Genomic DNA, 23,184 nt, shown 5'->3' with positions numbered 1-23,184 from the left:
TGCTCAGGCAGTCAGGAATCTCAACAGCCAGGAATGTAGATGGCTCCTTCCCACCCCTGTTCTCATGGGGTGGGCCCAGCTGGCCGGCAGCAAAAACAGAGCACTGCTGGGCTGTGCACAGGCTCCGGGAGGGGCCCGCAGCAGAGCGGGGCCAGCCCAGCCAAGCCCAGAGCTGCTATCAGGGGTTTGGCAAACATCTCCCTTGGTCGAGGGGGGGGCGGGGTGTAGGCTTAAAAGTTAGCTAGATGTCTAGATGTTAAGGTGCAGTCTCCCCCTCCCCCGCTGGCAGCTGATGGGGGCCTGTTGGTACGGCTAGGCCTGGGCCAGCTCTTCCCCAGCATGGGGGAAGCAGCAGGAGGCCTGGCTGGCCTGGGCCACTCCAAGGAGTGGCCCCAGGGGGCTGGTGTTACCTGCTCCTTTGGCCAGAAGGGAAAGGAATTTTCCCGGGATTCTCCTGATTTTTAAGCCTGTGTGACCCAGAGGTTTATCCCTATATATAACTGGTTAATCCAGTTGTCAATTTCAAAGTCAGCCACTAATTGGTTGTTACCATCCGTGCTAAACCAACACACAAACAAAGGAATTAGTGTTCATTGGCTAGAAGTTACATAGTTCTACTAATTAGAATTCTAGCCTCTATTAGTAAATGATTTCTTGCTTCTCATGCTAATTAGTCCACATTTTCAGTCTTTTTATTATCTTTTTCCCAGATAAGGAGAGTTTCAGTACAATTGCTGAATTGTCTTTGTTAGTTTCTTCCTTATCTCTGGTTTTTGCAAAATGTCCTTGTAGTCTATAAATTCTGCATTCCTGGTGTCCAATTCTCAGCAATGTATCTTTCTTCCAGGCTTTAAATTCCTCCCCCAAGTCTGAGAGCACCAAAGCATGTCAAGTGCTAACTTTAATTGTTTTTCCAGTACATGGACATCACCCAAAGCTTGTCTGTCAGCCACTATCTGTTTCACAGATTAAATCTCCCCTCTTGTTGATTAGGTCCCAACATTTTCCCCCACTACTGCATAGACTCCTTTTTAAAGAAATATAACTTGTTTGGTAACAATACCAAGATTATTTACAGATAAATTTCCTTTCAAGTGGGGGATAAATATGTGTGTTTTGTATATTGGTGCTTTTATATATTTTCTTTTCACAGGTCTTTCCTCCGTTTTAGATCAATGAAATATTTAAACTATTTGTACGGTGATACTGCAAACCTGGGTCTGTTCAACAACTGCACTGCTTGAGCTCATGTGGCTTGATTTCCCTTTTAATCTATTTTTTTGCAGCTGAAGACATCAGCATGTGTTACATGTAGCTGACTGAAGCATGCACAGAAGGGCAAGTTTCTCATTCCTTGGGTTTTGTACTGTCTTGGACTTAATTTCTGTCTTCTGAGACAGTTTTATGGTTCCTGTGGAAGGCAGAAGAGTTCTTTCACATCTTCAAAGACAATTTCTTATTAATCAAAAAAATATATGGACAATAGTGCAATGTTCACAGCTGTAGACTCTGCTGTTGGAGACAGTTTAGGAAGCTGCTGAGCTGAAAGACTTTTTTTTACTCTCTCAGCAACTAGTAGACAAGACATCCCTCTGACCCTCTAAATCTTCTGGTTGTATTTTCATTGAATAAAGATTCTAGCATTCTCTGCAACCGTTTAAAAGATGCACATACATGGCAGAGATGCAATTGTGAAATAAAGGCTTATATCAGTAGAATCAATGTTTCTATACATCTAAAGAGTTTGGTTTTCAGGTTCTCAGGACTTCCTTGAAAGCAAATTTTTACAAATCTGACCATGTAATTTGCCTTCCCTGCCAGTATCCTTCTTTTAGCATTGGCTACAGAGGTAACATGATCTGGGATTTCAGTGATAGTGTGATGCAATTCAATTTCTAACATCTTCTCAAAACCTAATCGAGATAGAAATTACACAGTTGTGACAAGCCCAAAACCAAAATGTCAAGTTAACTTCAGTCTTGGGCATGATTAAAATGCCTTACATCTGAGTATCATGATGCACTACCATTTTTTCCCCTGACAGTCTAGATAAGTTTTCAACCTTTTCAGTTAGAATACCTGTTAAAAATATCCAGTGAAGGTGCAGGTTTCTTCAGAAATATGTAGATTGTTCGATACTGGAAAAACTTGTTTTATTTTTGCCAGGCTTTAGAAAAGGCCATAAGGGGAAAATCACTGATCTATACTACAAAATTTTAGCTAGAGCAACCTATGGCCAAAGCACTGCCTGATGTAAATCCAGTCACTTCAGCTGGCACTAATTCAGGTAGAGTTGCTTTAAATGGACTATGTGTTGATGACATTGCTTATTGTAAAAATACTCCTTCAGAAGCACCACAATCTTACACAGCTGTAACTTATGTTAATGCCTTTAGTGCTTAAAGACTTTGGATTTGCTTGGGGATTATTTTTTATTTTTTTCTTTATTCTTTGTTTAGCTTTGCAGAGCCATCACAGCTCAAAGGCACTGAAGTGATGATTTTCCTCATGTTCATCAATAGCAGTGCTCATTAGCAGTAACTTAAACCTGAGAAAAATTGCTGAAGGTACAGAAATCACACAGGTGTTCTGGGGAGAGTGGTTTTAACATTGCAGTTGTTGAAATTATTATGTTAAGTGTAATTTTGTTTATAAAAGCATTCTAGAATAACTGTTGAGGCGGGTGGAAGAAACTAATTTTGATTTTAATGTTTTATTATAAAATATTGTTTGTTGAAATACCTTTTCATAGACTGCCATTTCTAAGTGCTTAAGACTACTTAGGAGAAATTTATGTCTATTTTAAAGAACCTTTAAAGTCAAGACATCCAAAATGGGACAATACACAAATACAAAACCCTTTGCAGTACTCATTTTTCCTGGAACCAGAAACCTCTTCTTTACATAGAACATAATGATTCATCTTCTTGCTGTTTGCAGGTGCTCCTGACCCAACAGCAGGTGCTAGCATAGATGATGAAAACTGCTGGCATTTGGATGAGGAACAGGTCCAAGAACAGGTTAAACTCTTCCTCTCGCAGGGTGGATACCATGGATCTGGGAAGCAACTCAATTTGCTTTTTGCAAAGGTATGCTGAGTACTCAAACTTCCCTCTTTTCTCTCCCCCCACTCCCCCATCCAGTCTGTACTTGTTCAGGTCTTAATCAAAGTCCTGTTCTAAAACACGACAAAGCCCCGGGACCATGATAGTGTTGGAACGGCATGCAAAACAACAACACGGAGGCAGGAGGTCTGCAGTGAAAAGCTGCTCCCCAAAAAGAGAGCGAGCCTGTTTATTTCTTCCATTTTTATATATTTGTGGGTCTGGTTATGGATTGGATTCTGGGGTTGCTGCCCCTTCACCCCACTGGCCAGACCAGCTGTCAACCAACATTATTTTCAGGCTAGAAATATGTAAACAAAGGACAGTGAACAAAAACAAGAAAGATTGTTTATGTTCCAAAGTGTGAGAAAGTGAAAAACTGACCCTCAATATTGCACAGAAACTAAAGAACTGACTCCATCTTATGAACAAGTAGAAGGCTTTAAAAAAACTCAGAAAAACCAGGGCAACATGATAGCAAGTTAATAATGCAATGGAATGCAATCTGGTGTGTCTTGACATTAGTTTAAGGATATGAAGCAGCATTTCAACTGTCTACAACTTTGCTGTTCTCTTCCTTCCTACCCTCAAAATGTTGGAAAGACCTGTAGAAATTATGGTCTTGCAGCAGCTTGCATAATACACCTGTGGATTACTTGTGGAAGAAGTGTGTTTGCAGAATTGCAATGGGATACTGAAACTAAAAATTGTTAAAATTGAAAAGGCAGATTATTTTTTTCTACTTAAAAATTTCACATCAAATATATAAATTATATGTCTTATTTAACTGAGGTGGAATGTTTAACACTTCATGGTATTGTCTGTACTGTGGTTTGTTTTGGGGTTTTTTCAAGTTTATGTTAAAAGACTCATTTCCTAGGTACGAGAGATGCTAAAGATGAGAGATTCAAATGGAGCTCGCATGTTGGCGTTGATAACAGAACAGTTCATGGCTGACCCTCGTCTGTCACTTTGGACACAACAAGGAACTGCAATGACTGACAAGTATAGGCAACTCTGGGATGAATTGGGTAAATGCATAGACTTCAAAATCATTTGGGTGTTCATGTGTATAATGAAGAAACAACTACATATTTGGGGTGTAAACTTGTGGTACTAGGTAAAGCAAGTTAGACTTTTCTTCAGGTTTGCTTGTTCAGTCAAGGTTGGATGAAATTGAATTTCTGATCTACTATATGAAACAATTACAGTTGGAGGAGAGAAGGCATACTATGAAACAAGTATGATTGCAACAGGTTGTAAGTACCTGAGGAACTATAAAAAAATAAAACAAAGTGGAAATGTAGCTACACAACTGAGGATGTTAGCGTAGGAAAACATATAACCACACGAAGGCGATCATATGTGGTTCTTTATTTGAGCGCGCGGGACACAGGGGCATGCAATGCCCAAATCTTGTGCCCAAGAATACAGAGTCGATTTGTGATTTTTATAGTTTCAAATTATACATATGTTAACTAACCTCCACCCCTAGATACTGGTTATCCTATTTCTTAGTTACTATCTTAAATCATACCTACGCTTTACCCTGAATTATACTTGATTTGGTTAAAACAATGCTTCTCAATTATCTCCTGGGCTGGAGTCACACTTGATTCAATTGAAACAATAGTCTGAGGCTGGTTGCAGAAAACTGACGTTCGTTCCAAGGCCAGACTGCGTAAAGTTCAGGCCATGCGTCTTCTACCTTCCCCCCCAACCACCTGCAGTTAGCTTATACAGAAATTATTTTTTTAACTCTCCACTATCAAGGGTAAGTATAGAAGCCACTAGAGCTAAACTGGAAAGCTTAAGGAAGAAATTGATTAACAACTGGAGATAAATAGAAGGCAAAAAGAAAAGATTCGTAAAGAGTATGAGATGATAGCAACAAAGGAAAGTAGAAGTCCCTTAGTGAGTAGGAAAGGAAATCAAGTAACAGAGGGCTATAACAACTAACACTGCTTTACAGGAAAGGTCAGTTGTGACCAGATATAACATGTACTATGGAGAGAAGAACACATGCTGAAATGGGGAAGGAATTATTTAAACTGGTAACGTCTGAAGATGCTTTAAAGTGTTCAAGAAACTCACTGAGACAGTTTTGAACTGCTGCTTCAGAAGTTCTCAAAATCTGTGGGAATTCATGGTAGGAAAGGGATGTTAAAAACAACTTGAAGGTACATGTCACCAATATTTTAAAGATGGGTAGGTGAGTGGAAAGAATAATATTAAAGTAACCGCCAGCATTGTTTTCTTAGATGTAAGGTACTGGAACAAACTGTTAGGGTAGGAAGAACATATAACCACAAAAAGGCGATCATATGCGGTTCTTTATTATAGCACATGGGACACACGGGTGGTGGGACACCCAAATCTTGTGCCCGAGGATACAGAGTTGCTTTGTGATTTTATACCTTCAAGTTACACATACGTTAACTAACACCCACCCCTAGCTACTCTCTCTCTAATCCTTAGTTACTATCTTAAATCATACCTATACTTTACCCTGAGTTATACTTGATTTGGTTAAGACAATGCTTCTCAATTATCTCTCGGGCTGGAGTCACACTCGATTCAGTTAAAACAATAGTATGATGCTAGTTGCAGTAAGCTGATGTTTGTTCCAAAGCCAGGCTGCGTCAGGTTTCAGGCCGTGCGTCTTCTAGCTCTCCACTACCTGCAGTTAGCAGCTTGCCATGCAGAAATTATTTTTAACCCCTCACTATCAAAACCACTAAGCAGTTGGTATGTAAGCATATAGAAGATAAAAGTGATTATTTTCAATACAGTAGTAAATCTAATTTGTTTCCCTAAAAGATAATTCACTGAGTGTATGAGTGAAGGAATTAATGTGTATATCTTAGCTGTAGTAAAGTTCTGCATGCTGTCTTGGAGACTTTCTCAAAGCAAATTGAAAAGATGCAGCCTACATGGAATTGCCTTGTGATTCATGGATCGTGGAGTAGTTACCTGTGCTGTCATTCAATCTGGAAAGACACTTCAAGTTTAGACTTACTGGAATCTGTCTTGAGACGTGTTCTGGTCAATATTGCTTTTCCTTACCTATGTGGCATGAAATATTAAAATAAATATATATACATATAGAAGCAAATCAACAAAACCAAACAAAAAACCCAAAACAAAGAAACGAAACCCAACAAAAAATCCCCAAACAACTCAAAACTTACTAAAGATGCCCCTTGGGACAATATGTAAACACTGCAGAAAACAAAGCCAAACCCATAATGCTCTTGGTACATTTTAAAGGTCCAAAATCAAGCTAAATGTTGCATTAAGGGTATAGAAATTTAGCAGAAAATAAAGCCCTTTGTGTTCCAGCTGGTCCTCAGAGGAACTGGGTGCAGCTGGTCTTAGTTTCTGATTAGAACCACTACAGTTCCTTGTAGATTTAATTCCTTTAGTCCCCATGAGTTGCATTAGCCAATGTTTATATTTGTCCAGTACAATTATATAACATCATTCAATTCTGGAATGCTGTCAACTGGGGTGTGAAAATTGACTCCATTACCCATCCCACCACAGTTCCAGCTATCCGGTGTTGCCATTGGTTTTCCCATTCCCTTTTGATTTGTCCCCACAGAGCCAGTAAATGAGGCCAGGCTGCCATTGTGTAAAGATGGGTTCTGTCCTTTTTTCTGTTTTTTGAGGATCATTTCCTCCCTCCTTCATTACAAACAGTAGAAGATTATTGATATATGTCATAATGGTATTTGAAATTGAGTGTATATGAGGTTGGAATATGACAGTAAGTGGGAGCTGTTTTCAAAGATGGTATTCTTTCCTGTAATTAAACTGCTTTTATTGGCTATGAGGAATAATGGTGAAAGTAATTAACTTTGGTCTATAAGCATAGATTGAGGGGTTAGGGTTTAGGAGGTTATTTTTAATGCTATGCAGAAAGCTTGGGTTTCCATTTAATTCAGTTGGATGGAAAGTACTTTGACAGTAGGAGCCAAATCTCTTCAAGTTACCCACATTAAAACAATTTTTGGAGTTTTTATTCCCTGTTGAACTGATTTAGGTAAATGTTCTAAAATGTTCTAAAAATTCTTCTGCGTTGGAGCTAGTATAAAACTTATTGTGGCCCTAACTGTAGTCGTGACTTACAACTTAAAGGTCAGAGTTTTACTGTGAGCCCAAACTGGTACTTAGCTTTTTTTTTTTTACTTCCTCTATTTTTACTACTTCAATAACATTAAGCTGCTATTTCATTTTTTCATATCACTTCTAGTAAATATCAGAGCTAAGGAGAAATAATAGCTTGATGGAGAGGAATTACTGAATCTTCACTAATTTCTGCATTCCAGCAATCTGGATTTTTTCAGTTTTCTGTCTTGAATGGATACTGGAAAAATAACTAAAGAATTGAAAAAGTAATATAAAGTGAGAAATGCAAGAATCTCGATCTGCTCAGGCCTGTCATGCAAGACAAAGGAGGATGATCACCTTCACGATTTAAGAGACCTACATACACTAAAACTTGATAATGAAGACACTTCTACCATTCAAACAAAAGGCAACTGAATATTATAATTGGAGCAGGAAAAATTTAGCTAGAAAACTAGAAACAAGCTTAGAATTTTGAAGTCATGGTAGCTAGGCAGTAGATCAGCTAACCAGCTGTGCTAGTTTATCACACTGGAAATCCTAAATTTTTAAGTATGCTGTTTTTTGTAAAAACTCGACCATCACTTTTGGACTTGAAGATAAAATTAACTCAGGAAATCTTAGAGTATAAAGGAATTCATACTAGATATTGTAATAAGTCAGCTGAAACTCCATTATCTTCATGCATGAAAACTGGTTTTTCATTATCGTAACTCATTTTACAGTTTTTACAGACCTCGTGTGCAACTGTAATCGGTTAATAGCTTTCTTGCCAATTACTCTATTGGTTAGTAAAAGGTATTCTACTTGTCCATCAAATCTCTCTATTCTTGGATTGTTTACATATTTTCTTTACTGATTCTCATGGGACAAATCCCTTGTTATTGCAGGTGCATTTGTTTTTCAACCCAGGAATAGGTTGTTATGCTAATGAGTTCTCATACCAAGATTGTTTTCACATGGGAACTTGGAAATTACTTAGAAGTGACAGGTTAACTTTGGCAATTTAGCAGAGCAGGCCTGATTTTATGAGGCCTTTCTTTTATAATTCTTTTACCTGTCACGACAACTAGACAATTGGAATGTGTTCTTCTGGCCATTTATAGTGGATTATTTACTTTCTGTGAACATAGTTGTGGCAATCATACAATTTTCCTGACCTTTTCCACCATACAGGGGAGTGTTTACACTTGCTCCACTCTTAAAAAATAAGATGTACTTTCATCCCTTTCTTTTATGAATATCTTGTTTTGTTTGACAAACTTCTCAAACTTGTCCAATTTTGCATCTTCCTAAAAGGATTAACTGAGTAATTCATTCATCTCTACAATAATTTTAGATATAGAGTAGTGTATTTATTCTTAATAGTGACATTACCTTTTATTCTAAAAATAGACTGCGTATTACCAGTTAAAATATTTGATAAAGTATCTAGTCTCTGTTTTGAGCAGGAGCATACTTTGTGTTCACTGCCTAGCTGTAAATGCTGGCAACTACTTAAAATTGTGAAGAATCGTGTCGTTATTCATAGAGGAGTGTTTCTGTACTATTTGTGCTAGTATTAGCAGTGTTGTCATTTTCAGTTGACTGTTTATGAGCAAATTAATGGTTTTTTGGATATTAGGGAAGTTAATCAGTGAGATTCATTTGCAGGTGTGTTATACTTTACCCTAGCTTTATAGACTAATAGTCCATGCCTTGCTATGGTGATTAGATTATAGGGTATTATAAGTGCAGAGAGGGCCATCTAATGGATATGTGACAGATATCTAAATGCTCTCTTAGGGGATTGTAGTCTCAGGCTATGATACTGTAAACTACACTTTTCCAGCAAATATTTCTTCTATGACACCCTTTAGTCAAATGGCAGAGTGTCCACAAAGATGCAGCTGTTTTTAAAACAAACTGAAAAAGACAAAACCCAGAACAACGGGCTCATGCAAAACATCAGAAATGCTTTGTTAGTTCCTTTTTTCATTGTGCTGAATACTGAAATTTCAGGAAGATGGGAGCAGGAGTTTTTCATTACTTCACACACAGATGGAGCATATAGTTAATGATCATTTAGAATAGAATCTCAAAATGTAAATACCTGTTTTCTTTCAGCTGAATACAAATGTGCCTTTAACCCTTGGAGCAGATGTAGGCAGCAAGAAAGAGAAATTTAAGGAATTACACAGTATTTTTGTTCCTGGTTTACACCATCACTCCTAATGCACATTTGAATTTTAGTGTGCAGAAGGGCAATGATTCCCTCTTGCCATCAGTGCTGCAGGTAGTCTATTGTGTTAATCAGCCAGCTTTGCTTTGTATAACAAAGGACACGGGGACCTGTGGCTAAGCCAGAGGACTGGACACTGAGAGACACAGCAAGGAGCCGAGGATCCCCAGACTTTCCCATGCTTAGACTGTGAGGGTATAAAAGCCCAGGGGTTCCTATGTTTGGGGGTCCCTCCTTGGAGGCACCCAGCTGTTATTTTTTTATTTAAGTATTCCACCAAGATTAAACTATTTGAAGGATTTGGATGTCTGAGACTCTGCTATGGGGAACCTGGGATCAAGTCAGTAAGGAAACCTGGTCTGACTGTGTGAGTATGGGGGGTGTAGCTGCGAAGGGGCTTTGGTTCCAGCTCAGGTGGTGTGAGGGTGAGTACCAGAGTGGCTCCTGGATGGTTGGACAGGGAAGTTTCCTTAATACTGCAATGGATGGCTCCAAGCTCTTCAGAATGGACAGGAGAGGAAGGAGAGGTGGTGGTGTGGTTCTGTACATTAAGGAGTTTTTTAACTGCGTAGAGCTCAAGGATAGTGACAGTAAGGTCGAGTGCCTATGGGTGAGAACCAGGGAGAAGGCCAAGGCAGAGATCCTGGTGGGAGTCTGTTTATAGACCAACCAACCAGGATGAAGAGGTGGATGAACTATTCTAGAAGCAACTGGTTGATGTTTCATGATTGTCAGCCCTTGTTTTTGTGGGGGATTTTAACCTGCCAGATGTCTGCTGGAAACTCAACACAGTGGAGAAGAGGCAGTCTAGGAGGTTCCTGGAGTGTGTGGAAGAGAACTTCCTCATGCAGCTGGTGAGCAAGCCTACCAGGGGTGAGGCCCTGCTAGACCTGTTTCCAAATTGAGAAGGGCTGGCAGAAGATGTGGTGGTCAGAGGCTGTCTTGGGCACAGCAACCATGAAATGATTTTGATTATTGATGAAGTAAGGAAGGGAATCAACAAAACCTCAACCTTGGATTTACAGAGGGCAGACTTTGGCATGTGCAGGACACTGGTTCAGAGAGTACCCTAGAAAAGAGTCCTTAATAACAAAGGGGGCCAGGAAGGCTGGACATTCTTTAAAAAGGAAATCTTAAAGGTGCAGGCTGTCCCTCTGTGTCAAAAAGACAAGCCTGAGGGGAAGAAGACTGACCTGTCTGAACAAGGAGCTTTTGCAGAGACTCAGGAAAAAAAAAGAGGGTTTATGACCTCTGGAAGAAGGGGAAGGCAACTCAGGAAATGTTTAAGGATGTCGTTAGGTCATACAGATAGAAAATTATAAAGGTGAAAGATCAACTAGAACTCAATCTGGCTACTGCTATGAAAGATAGTAAAAAGTGTTTTTATAGATATGTCAGCAACAAAAGGAGGGCCAAGGAAAATCACCATCCCTTATTGGTTGTGAGGGGGAACATTGTCACCAAGGATGAGGAAAAGGCAGAGGTAGTTAATGCCTTCTTTGCCTCAGTCTTACAGTAAGACCAGTTATCCTCAGAACAACTGACCCCCCCTGAGCTGGTAGACAGGGATAAGGACCAGAATAGACCCTCTACAATCCAGGGGGAGGTAGTTAGTGATCTGCTGAGACACTTAGACACTCACAAGTCTATAGGGCCAGATAGCATTCGTCCAAGGGTGCTGAGGGAGCTAGCAGAAGAGCTTGCTAAGCCGCTCTTCGTCATTTATCATCAGTCCTGGCTAACCATGGAGGTCCAAGGTGACTGGAGGTTGGCCAATGTGACGCCCATCTACAAGAAGAGTCAGAAGGAGGATTCGAGGCCTTTCAGTCTGACCTTGGTACCCAGGAAGTTTATGGAACAGATCATCTTGAGTGTAATCATACAACATGTACAGGACAACCAGGGGATCAGGCCCAGCCAGCATGGGTTTAGGGAAAGGCAGGCCCCGTTTGACCAGCCTGATCTCCTTTCATGACCAACTGACCCACCTAGTGGATGAGGGGAAGGCTATGGATGTGTCTACCTGGACTTCAGTAAAGCCCTTCATACTATCTGCCACGGTATTCTCCTTAACAAGCTGGGAGCCCAAGGCTTGGACAGGAGCACTCTTTGCTGGGTTAAGAACTGGTTAGATGACCAGGCCCAGAGAGTGGTGGTAAATGGTGGCACATTCAGTTGGTGGCCGGTCACTAGTGGAGTTCCCCAGGGCTCAATATTCCAGCCAGCCCTGTTTAATAGCTTTATTGATGATCTGGATGAGGGGGTCAAGTGCACCCTCAGTAAGTTTGCAAACAACACTAAATTGGGTAGGAACATTGATCTGCTGGAGGGTAGGAAGGGTCTGCAGAAGGATCTGGACAGGCTGGATGGATGAGTTGAGAACAGCAGTATGAGGTTCAAACAGGCCAAGTGCCAAGTCCTGTACTTGGGTTACAACAATGCCATGGAGTGCTACAGGCTAGAGGCAGATTGGCTGGAAAGCAGCCAGTTGGAAAAAGACCTGGAGGTGCTGGTTGACAGCTGGCTGAACATGAGCCAATGTATGCCTAGGTGGCCAAGAAGGCAAATGACACCCTGGCCTGCATCAAAAATAGTGTGGCCAGCAGGAACAGGGAAGTGATTATCCCCTCTGCACTAGTGAGGCCACACATCAAGTACTGTGTCCAGTTCTGGGCCTCTCACTACAAGACATTGAGGTGCTGAAGTATGTCCAGAGAAGAGCAATGAAGCTGGTGAAGGGTCTAGGGAATGAGTCTTTTGAGTAACAGCTGAGGGTGTTTATCCTGTAGAAAAGGAGGCTCAGTGCAGATTGTCTCACTCTTTAAAACTACCTGAATGGAGGTTGTAGCCAGGTGGGGGTAGGCCTTTTCTCCCAGGCAACCATAGTGACAAGACAACAGGGAAAGACTGTTGCCAGGAGAGGTTCAGCTTTGGCCCATGGACAGTGGTGAGAGCACTGGACATAGAAAAGAGTGTCACCCTGACAGACTTCTCCAGGTGGTGCCATGGGTGACATGGAAACACATAAAGGGTGGACCTGTGTTTTCTGAGGAGCAGTCTGTGGTGCAAGAGAGACTCCTCTCTCCCTTGCTAAATTGAAGATTAGTTGGGTTTTTTTTGAGTAGTGATTGTTTGATTTAAAACCCAAGGTTTTAATCCATAGAAGGCAACGTGTAAAGGGTGGAAATTGGGGGAAGAGAAGAAATGTTCTGGGAAGTTTTCATTTCTGTTTTGTTTTTTTTTTTCTTTTCTATTTCTGTTCTTATGTAATGTAATAGTTTTGTTTTCTGTATTCAAGTTTTAGGCCTGCTCTGCTCTGTTCCTGATCACATCCCACAGTAGTTGTTAGAAAAAAAACATATATTCATAAGTGCATTAACATCTAGCCAGTGCTAACCCATGACACTCGATCTTGGAGATCTTTTCCAACCTAAATGATTCTGTGATTCTTGTTGAGATCAGCACTTAAGTGCTTTGCCTATCTTTGATACTTCATAAAATCAACTGTTCAATTGGAGCATTCTCCAGTGGGACTTCTCAGTATGTTTTGTTCTATTGAAGATCTCTCCATTCCTGGAGGAGTGAGGTAGATTTGCCAGTCATTCTGAAGGCATTTTTCCTTCTTTTCAAGAATCAATAAATATCATACACTATTTATTTGAGGTTTCCAAGTGGCTGTGGCACTTTAAGAGGCTCTCACTTTAAAATCCTTTGCTAGTACTTCTTTTTTACAGGAATCATAGTTTCTGTCTCCTGTTATTGTTTCTTTTCTGGCAATTCCAGTGCTGGAAAATGATGCTTTGTAATAGAATTGATTAGGCTCAAATGGAGCACATGGCAAGTTTGCAGTGAGTGCTGAGGCCAATTTGTTGCACAAAGGGAATGATCTTGTTTATCTGGCTCCATTTTCTTTGAAATAATCAAATGTTACCAACCTCATAGCTTTTGGGTTTTTAGTTTTTTAAAGAGACATGCATTAACATGCAAACCATTCTGTGACTATGATTCTATGATTATTGGGGAGAGCAAAGGCATGTCAAGCATGCATCATTCTTGCATATTTTAATTTTGCAAATAAATACATTGATCTTAAGTATACAGCAAAATTCTAAGGCCAAGGCCAAGTTTCAGCCACTGATTACACAGGTATTATAAATGAGGAAATGCTGACCCAAACCAGGGCTATTACAGTCGCCCTTACAAGATAGCATAAGATTTCTAGGAAAAGCATATTTCTTGAGAAGACTGCAATCAGTCTAACAGAGTTGCACGCTGGATCTTCAGTCATGCTCAGTGTCCTAACCCCCACTAAAATTGTTTCCACCACCACCCTGCCATTTACTGGGATAAGAGTAAAATATGAAAAGTGATATGAAAAGTGAGCAATGCTTAATCTCCTTGGAGAGTCTGTATACATTCTTTGAAATTTCTTTGACTTCATGAATACATGTATACACAAGTATGCTGGTTTGAAAGTAAAACCAGTGAGAGACTCCAAGTCAGAAATACAATTTAATAGGAGAAAAAAAAAAAGTAAAATAAAATGAAAGCAATAGTACAAAAGACCACAGACAGAGTCAGAATGCAACCTGACACCCTGTTAGTTAGGGTGGTGGTAGCAGTCCAGATGAAGCTGTCTTGTTGAAGCAATGATCCTGTAGAAAGGTCTGGTAGCTCTTGTCCTCTGGGAATCCAGTGGGTAAGGCCTCCTCTGTTGTCCCAAATCCCAGATTATATCCAGGTGGGAATGCTTGGCTCCTCCCCCTGGGCAGAGCATCTCACAATGGGCTGATATCATTCTATGAGTCATGCAGTGGGTCCTTGATTGCCCATTAAACAGAGATAGCTGCCAGAGGGAGTTACCTATGAGTCATGAGGCAAGGCATTGATGGCCCATTAACAGAAGATAGTCTGGAGGGAGGGGGCAAGGGAAACATTGCCCCACCTGGTTCCAACAGCTCATGAAGATGGTGATAGAATACATACTTTGGGCACATCTTACATTGTAACCTAGGACAACAAGATGTATAATTATTACAACACCTACTTTTACAGTGACTAAATTCTTCATGTTTTTCAATTTGCATGTTTAAATCCTGACCAGTGCAAAGGCATGCTGTTCCTTTCTCTCTCATGAATTCTGAGGTATGGATGTCTAAAGAGGCATACAAAAGTACTGATGTTGACTCTATGTACAAGGCATGTATTCATTGTGTAAAGCAGTAATGTAACCTATTTCTTTTTAGTGTGAGGTCCACTAAAGATGAATGACAATCATGCATTTTCAGAGGGCTATTTGAACAAAAGGTCTGTTTTGGCAAAGCTGGCTTTTTCCAGGTCAAAAGGATTAGTGTTTTTTGAACCGAAATAGACAATTCCTCACTCCATTACGCCAGTTCTAATATTCATTCCCCTGTGAAATTAATATCAAATTGCAGCCACAGCATGACTTGTGTTCCAGTTATCTTCTGGGGGGGGGGCATTTTTTATATTGGTTTGTGATATTTTGCCACTGTGCCCTGAAGAGCTTCACATTGGAAACACGTGGGTCACACTGAATGGATCCAAGGAGGGGATTTGTCAGCCTTCTGAGATCTGGTATAAAAAGATATTTGGTGCCTGGGGAAAAAGAAACAAAAATGTGAGCTGTGTTATAAAACCAGAATACGTAAAAACAAACACATTCTCTGTTTTGGTGGTTTTTTTTTTTGGGTTTTTTTTTTTTTGTTTGTTTGTTTGTTTTTTTTTTTTTTTATTTAATGAGGCATTTGTTCATATTGCGGGTGACATCATTAAATCTAGTTCAACAGATAAACTTAATTGAGAATGCCAGGAATATATTTTGACAAACTTCTTTTGAGTATTGGCTGTTGCCAACAGCAGTTTCCAGGCTGAGGTCACAAGAAAAGAATTTAGATATGTTCCCCACAAATTAATTACAACTAGCTGCTGCTCATTTTTACATAAGCCTTATCTGTAGTATGGGGTAAGTATGATCAGTAGTTTCCCCATATAGGAGCCATTAGGCAGAAAACAGAGAATCCTTTGAGGGCATTGTAAGCTTTCAGGCTGGTGGTGACAGCTTCTGTGGAGCAGCATCAGAATGAAATAGCAAGAATATCCTCCAGATTCCTTCCTTAAGGGGTTTGTATGGGGTTTATTAGAAATACACTTGTCCTTGTGTTCATTTGCATAAAAATAGCATGGATTTCTGAGGCTTCCTCTTTAAACCAAAGAAGTTTTTAAAGGATTTTGGTATTTTGGAGTATCTTTTCCCTTTTCTGCCTCTTAGATGTACCACGTGCATAGTGAAGCCTCTGAAGAAGGCAAGTGAATTCCTTTGCTTCTAAGTGGTGTTTCTGAAATGCAGAAAAAAGCCGCTCATTTTGTAGGGGCACACTGTAATCAGTAGCGTGCACTCTACCTTGCTGGATGATGGAAATACTTGCTACACGTGGTTAAGATATTCCACTGTGCTTTTGTTCAGTCTGAAATCACTGGGAATCTGGTTACAAAGTATTAAATTGGCTTTTTAAAAATTCTTTTAGATGCTGAGAGGTACAGTGACTCCTCAGTGCCCTAAAGTAATTATTCATTTATAAAATAAATAAGACCAAGATAACTATTCTACAAGGCTTTCCAATGTGCTTCATCTTCTGTTTTGTTCTTTATGTTGCAAGAAATATAGTCCTTTGTCTAGGGCAGTACTGAATGCATTGATGCTTAATAAGAAGAACCAGGTATAATGCCATTCAGAATGATTTGGACAAGCTCAAGAAGTGGGCCCAGGAGAACATCATGAGGTTCAACAAGGCCAAGTGTGAGGTTCTGCACCTGGGTTGGGGCAACCCCTGGTATCAATATAGGCTGAGGTATGAAAGGATTGAGAGTAGCCCTGCAGAGGACTTGGGGGTGCTGGTGGATGAGAGGCTGGACATGACCCAGCAATGTGCGCTTGCAGCCCAGAATGCCAATCGTATCCTGGGCTGCATCCAAACCAGTGTGGGCAGAAGGGCAAGGGAGGTGATTTTCCCCCTCTACTTTGCTCTGGTGAGATCTCACCTGCAGTGCTGCCTCCAACTCTGGGGTCCCTGTTATGAATGGAGAGGGGAGAGTTTAGACAAATCCCTGCCTCTCCAGGTTTCTGGAAGTAGGCAGTAGCTTTATTGAGGTGGCCAGCATCCCAAAACCCACTCTTTCTCACAAGTTCTTAATAATGACTGATCAGGCCTATTACAACATGAATTATTTATTTGAACAGGCCAAGGAAAACAGACATAAGACTGTTGGAGTCCATGTTTCCATGGATCCTCGGCAGAGAGTGAGAAGTACAGAGATAGAATTAAAACCTTTAGAAAAATTAGAATATATAAAGCTTAATGTGCATAAAGTAGAAATCTAACCCTCAGCTTTAAGTTTTACATGCCCTAAGTCCTAGTTGTTAGTGTACAAGGACAGAGCTTTAGTCCTAGTGATAGAGTATAGACACAACAAAAATAGAGTACTGTTTATAATTTTTAGTATGAATTTTATGTACAACAAGGTAGAACCTTATGCTAGTAAGATAGAATTTTGCGTTAATAGATATGCTATGTGCGTAGGTTTTGATACTGATTTTCATAGTTTTACAAACTTTAGAATTGTGTCTAGATTGGCTAGTGTGTAGATAAAAAATATGAATATGCATTTTGTAATTTGGGATAAAAAGCCTCTGGGTCGGTCGGTTGGTGTCTATTGATCAATCCGATCTATCGATCCAACCTCCACCTCCTGCAGCCTGAGGAAGGAGCCCTGCCAGGAAGCCGAATGGGATTCTAAAGGTACCATCTATTGTTGCCTGGGATCTGGGCCCTGGGGTCCCGTCCCTTCCCCCTGCGAGGGTTCGGGACCCCGGGACCCCTCCTTGTCCCTGCGACCCCCCGGACGGGAACTCTGCGCGGTTCGGGATTCCCCATCACCATAGCGATTCCGCGAACGAGAGCTCTGCGTGGGTTTGGAATCTCGGGGCCCCCTTCTGTTGTTGTGTTCCCCCGGCCAGGACCCCTGTCTGGGATCTGTGATCTTGTGACCCCTTTCTGTTATTGTGACCCCACGGTTGGAAAATCCTGCTTGGGGTCAGGAGATGAGGCTGATTTACCTGGAGGCTGTAATGTCAGATTTGTGCTTTGCTTATAGTCTTACTAGAGTTTTGCTTGTTAGGAATTCTATGCTTTGCTTGTTGTTTCATTAGAACTTTGTGTGTTAAGATTTCTATGCTTTGGATATTGTTTTATTTAGACTTTGCTTGTTTATGTTTATAACTGATTGTATTGTAAGACCGCTCTTAGAACTCTCGCACCTTCAGATACATGCTTTGTAAATAAACCACTCTGCTTAGACCTTAAAATGTTGTAAGACCTTATAGAGATTCTATACCCGTAAAACAACCTCGGCAATAAGACTTAAACAGATTACTTACTACACAGGATAACACAAAAGAACTACTAGTCGATAAAAATACAGTGCACAATAATAATAATGAAGGTACCTTATGTGAGAGCTAGTGAAGAAATAGTATAGATTAGGAATCAATGTCACCAACGAATTATAGTGGTGTGCAGGGAATTTCCCAATTTCTCTCAGTCCCAGGGAAGTAAGTCAATTCCAATGTCTTAACATGAAGAAGAACTCTCTACACACTCAAAGAGTGTATAAGAGATTTCTGATTTCATGAAAATCAGTGGTCTTTTATAGTTCTAAAAATGCTTGTGCTTTGCAGTCACTAATTTTAAATTTTCCTTTCTCACCATTCAAGCTAGGATGTGTATTGCTGGCTAAGGAGGTTCTCAGCTGAGATAATTCATCACATGACAAATCATTCCGGCCTAACCTAGCCATATGTTACAAGGAGATAAGCTTTTGCTGTATCAGGTGTGAAAGGTCCTGTCACAGTCCCCAGTACAGGAAGGACATTGACCTGTTAGAGTGGGTCTAGAGGAGAGTCACAAAGATGATCAGACGGCTGGAGCACATCTCCTATGAAGACAGACTGAGAGAGTTGGGGCTGTTCAGCCTTGTCCTAGGGTGACTTTGTGATGCTTGTATCCCCAATGGTCTGTTCTGTGTGTTCTGTATATTGCGTTCTGTATCTTTAAGACTGATTCTGAGAGTGAAACAGAGAAAGAAGAAGTGCCTAGTTTGTTTTGCAGAAATCTGCCTGACTCCCACACAGTCTTTGGCGGTTGTTGAGCTGAGGCTTGGACAGACTGCGGCACTGTGCTTTTTAGTTAGTTTTAGCTAGCTAGAGCAGAGAAGTTCCCTGGACTGTTTTTTTTTCCTTTTTCTTGAAACTGTTTAAATCTGCTCCAGACTGAAAAACCCAGAGAAGCACCGAGGGCTCGCACCTGCAGCCCACGGGGCCTGGACCTCCAGAGGGACTGGGACTGATAAGAGACCGAGAGAGCTGAGCTGCCCACAGCAGAGACTTTCTGAATTTACTATCTGAATTCAGAGCAACAAAAGGTTTTATTGTTTCATATTATTCATTCTTTGTGCTTGTGAGCACTTTGTTAAATAGTTTTTTCCACTTTTCTCCAAGGAAGTTCTTTTCCCAGACCGGCTGGGGGGAGGAGCCGTTTGGGTTTGCTTCCTCCCAAATTTGCCCTAAACCAGGACAAGCCTGGAGAAGAGAGGGCTTTGAGGAGACCTTGTAGCAGCCTTCCAGTACTTAAAAGGGGCTTACAAGAAAGATGGGAACAAAGTTTTTAGTAGGGCCTGTAATAATATGACATGTGGTAATGATTTTAAACTGAAAGAGGGTAGATATAAGGAAGATTTTTTTACAATGAGGATGATAAAACACTGGCCTAGGTTGCCCAGAGAGGTGGTAGATGTCCCATCCCTGGAAATATTCAAGGTAAGGTTGGATGGGGCTCTAAGCAACCTGATCTAGTTTGAAGATGTCCCTACTCATTGCTGGAAGGTTGGACTAGATGACCTTTAAAGGTCCCTTCCAACCCAAACAATTTTATGATTGTATTCTATAATTTGACTCTGGGAAGTGAAGTGTGTTGAACAGTGTGTCTAAAGGAAGTCATATGATTTGATTTTAAAAGAAGTTTTTTAAAACAGTATTTGCTTTATTTACTTCCATGGCACTTAAAAAAACCAAAACCCAAAACCGAATCAAAAAAACCACAAAGACAAAACCTCCCAAAAATGCAAACAAAAAACCAACAAGCTGCATGTTCTACTGTGTGTAACTACTGTGCAGTAATAATGTGCATTAGTGTAGTGGCTCTCTGGTGTTCTGCACTATACTGTATCATATTTTTTTGTGGTTTCAAGATTTCTTTGATATTGCTTCCTCATTTCATGTCGGCTTGAATAGCAACGGACTTGAAGCCTTAAGGATGAAGCTGTTTTTCCACTGGCTCTTGTGCTGTAGCATACCAACATACTGAGTTACTTTCAGAATGAATGTAATGTGATGACCTGTGTTTTGGGTATCTATTTTGCATTCTTAGTTAGCAAAAGAATGCTTGAATATGAGAGTTCTAATTTCTTGGAAGAACCAGCAACGTTTTTATTAATTTTTTTTTTCAACCTGTCATGAAGAGTACATAATTTAAACATATTCATTTAATTTTATTCTTGGGTCCATCCTGTGCAGGGCCAGGAGTTGAACTTTGATGATCCTAGAGAGTCCCTTCCAACTCAGAACATTCTGTGAAATCTCTTATAGTGTACAAGGCATGTTCTCAATGAACAAATGAACAATACTTTTAGATGTCTTCATGCTTGTATCAAAGTTCACCCTGATGAAGAAATGTAGCCGAGCTCTGGTAAGACCGGGGACTAGAGCGACGTGAGACCAACCAGTATGGTTTCCACCACGTACTCCGCTTTATTCCACGAGATGGCGGATTAAATACAGAGTGAGTCGTTTACATTTAGCAGGTGCACTGTGATAGGCAGTAGACATACAGAAGTATGTAAACAATCCAGGGTTAAGGTAGCTATGGAGACTTAGTACCATTACCTCTATGCTGCGAGTGTCCATACCTTAACACATAACACATTAACTACGTATGCTGAACGTTCTGCGGCCTACTAGACCCAGGCCTGAGGCCTAGTTTGGCCTAGTTTGGAATAGCTCAAATGGTATCTGTGAGCATATCATGCCCACGATACCTGAGAAACTCGGCCACAGTTCTCCCTTTTTCTTTTTGGGCTATCCAAACCGACGTTAAGGCACGGTTGGCTAATTTGCACATACATTGTATTAAGCAAGGCACTATTATTAAAACCACTATGACAGCAATAAAAATCATTATACCAAAACGAATTAAATCCACCCGGTGAGGTTCCAAGATTTCAGCCAATTGTCAAACGGAGTGTTTTCAACTACAAGGTGTTTCATGTTGTCCCTCAACTGCGCTAACTGCTGATGTATCGACCGTGAGTGGTCTGATAAATTCATGCAGCACATGCCTTCAAACTCTTCGCATCCATGCCCTTGAGCTAAAAGAAGGAAGTCAATCGCAGCTCGGTTTTGGAGCACTGAATGGCGAATGCCACTAACATCTTCAGCAAGCTCGCTCAACAACTTCGTCGTTATATTAATCTGTTTTCCTGTCCAGCAGGCTAAATGTTTCAGTTGTGTGAGGGCTTGTGCTGAAGCAACTCCTGGGGCAAAAACGGATGCTGAGATCCCGGCTGCAGGCTGCCATAACTTAACTTGATCTCTGCAGTTGGGGCCTAGTTGAGACATACTGCGTTTGACTCGTTGAGCCCTTTTTTGCAAGCCTAGAACCTGATGAATACTAGGTGCGAACAGAGTTAGTTTACCAAAATAACACGATCCTGATACACTTTTTGGAGGTACTGTGGACCATGCTCTATCTCCACAAACTAGAAAGATTCCTGGTGGCAATCTTTTAGCAGCTGTTGTCAATTGTGTGACATATCTGACCCAATTATTACAATACTCAGTGTAATTGTAATACAATGGTGAATGAGGGGATAGCCACGTAGCGTGGCCTTTCAATTGCTGCTCGTCTATGATTAATAGACTTGAGTTTACTGTAAAACGCCCAAAGACGAAACAATAGTCCCCTGGCACAGAACCTAAAAGATCAAACTCCTGAGGCTCTGGACCAGCAGTTCTAAGGTTTCGCGCTATGGCAGCAGCTTGTGGCCCTAAAGCACCTTTTGGGTCAATGCTGACAGGGGTTAAAGACTTGAACTCTGCCATGGAGGTCAGTGGAACTCCAATCAAGCAAGTTCTAAAAGGATTGGATGGCGTAGCTAGAGATAAACAAAAGGAATCCTGTTGCCCGGAACGCAATAATCAACCACACAGAGGCAGAGGTCTTCAGTGAAAGCTGCTCCCCACCAAGAAAAAGAGGGCTAGCCTGTTTATTTCTTTCTTTTTATAATTTTGTGGGTCTGAAAGCACATTGGCTCTTGGGGTTACTAACCCTTCACCCCACTGGCTATGCCAGCTGTCAACTAACATTGTTTTCAGGCTGGAAATATGTAAGTAAAAGACAGTGAACAAAAACAAGAAAGGTTGTTTATGTTCCAAAGCGTGAGAAAGTGAAAGACTGACCCTTAATATTACAACAGTAGCTAAAGAACTGACTCCATCTTACAAGCAAGTAGAAAGCTTTAAAAAATCTCAGAAAAACCAGGGCAACAGAATCCTGTTTAGTTTGCTTGGCCCAAGTAACCCACATGTTCTCCCTCGTGTCAATGTTAAACATCCCTGTTCTTGTTTCTACTACCACACTGATTAAAACAAACACCCTCATGCTTAACATTTCACCCATTGTGAAAAGCAAACAGTGTAGCACACAGGCTATTAACTTAAAACCTTAACCAATAACTTATCGTGTCTCTAATTATCAAGCTATTGCAGTGCAATGAGATATTATTATTAAAACAGTCAATTTTCAGCACTCTCTGCGTCTTCTTGAGGTGCTTCAGGTAAGTCGTGTCTGTCTCTGTGAGTGTCTCTAGGAGTGTCACCGCCGGTTGGTATCTTTTCTTGTGGACACGCGCGAGTAAAGCGACTCGGCACCCAGACAGGTCCTGCTTCTCCTGCGGAAACACACATATAACCGCAACCATTAAACAAGACTGGACTGGGTCCCTGCCATTCACCCGTTCGCATGTCCTTATAATATACGTAAAGTCCTGGGATTGCTTGTGGTCTTCCTTCTTTTACAGCCTGGTGGTGGATGACAACTGCAGGCTCTTCTCGTCCTTCTGCTAGACATAAGTAATTTAAAGTGAACAGTACTTTAGACAAGCGATTGGTCACATCTAGGTCATTGTTTTGCTTCTGCTTTGCGAGATACTCTTTCAGTGTCCGATGAGCCCGTTCCACAATGGCTTGGCCAGTAGGAGAGTGAGGAATTCTGGTAGTATGCTTGACTCCCCATTTTTGCAGAAACCTAGCAACTCGTTGTCCTGCATAAGCTGGACCATTGTCAGTCTTGATTTCTGCAGGCACTCCCAACACTTAGAAGCAAACAGTCAAATGTCTCTCAACGTGCAGAGCTCTTTCCCCAGTTTGTGCCATGGCCCAGATGAATTTGGAGTAGGTGTCAATAGTGACATGAACATATTTCAACCTTCCAAACTCTGGGATGTGTGTTACATCCATCTGCCACAGTTCTAGGGCTTTCATGCCTCGAGGATTCGTGCCTAGGCCAAGACCTGGCCCATGATGACTGCATTGAG

At 40.9% G+C, this 23,184-nt stretch overlaps 1 protein-coding gene across 3 annotated transcripts in view; it reads left to right on the top strand.

Moving 5' to 3' along the window:
• LOC134564878 (zinc finger SWIM domain-containing protein 6) overlaps positions 1-23,184 on the top strand; it is a 208,266-nt gene that overhangs the window by 112,991 nt on the left and 72,091 nt on the right. For all 3 annotated transcript variants that reach the window (XM_063424156.1, XM_063424155.1, XM_063424157.1), the window contains 2 exons: positions 2,941-3,089; positions 3,985-4,135. In XM_063424156.1, coding sequence (XP_063280226.1) covers positions 2,941-3,089; positions 3,985-4,135 — 300 coding nt within the window. The remainder of the gene's footprint in view (positions 1-2,940; positions 3,090-3,984; positions 4,136-23,184) is intronic.

This window comes from Prinia subflava (genome assembly GCF_021018805.1).
Source record: "Prinia subflava isolate CZ2003 ecotype Zambia chromosome W unlocalized genomic scaffold, Cam_Psub_1.2 scaffold_22_NEW, whole genome shotgun sequence".
Lineage (NCBI taxonomy): Eukaryota > Metazoa > Chordata > Aves > Passeriformes > Cisticolidae > Prinia > Prinia subflava.
Note: the sequence above shows the minus strand (reverse complement) of the source record. Positions and strands in the feature narration are given on the sequence as shown.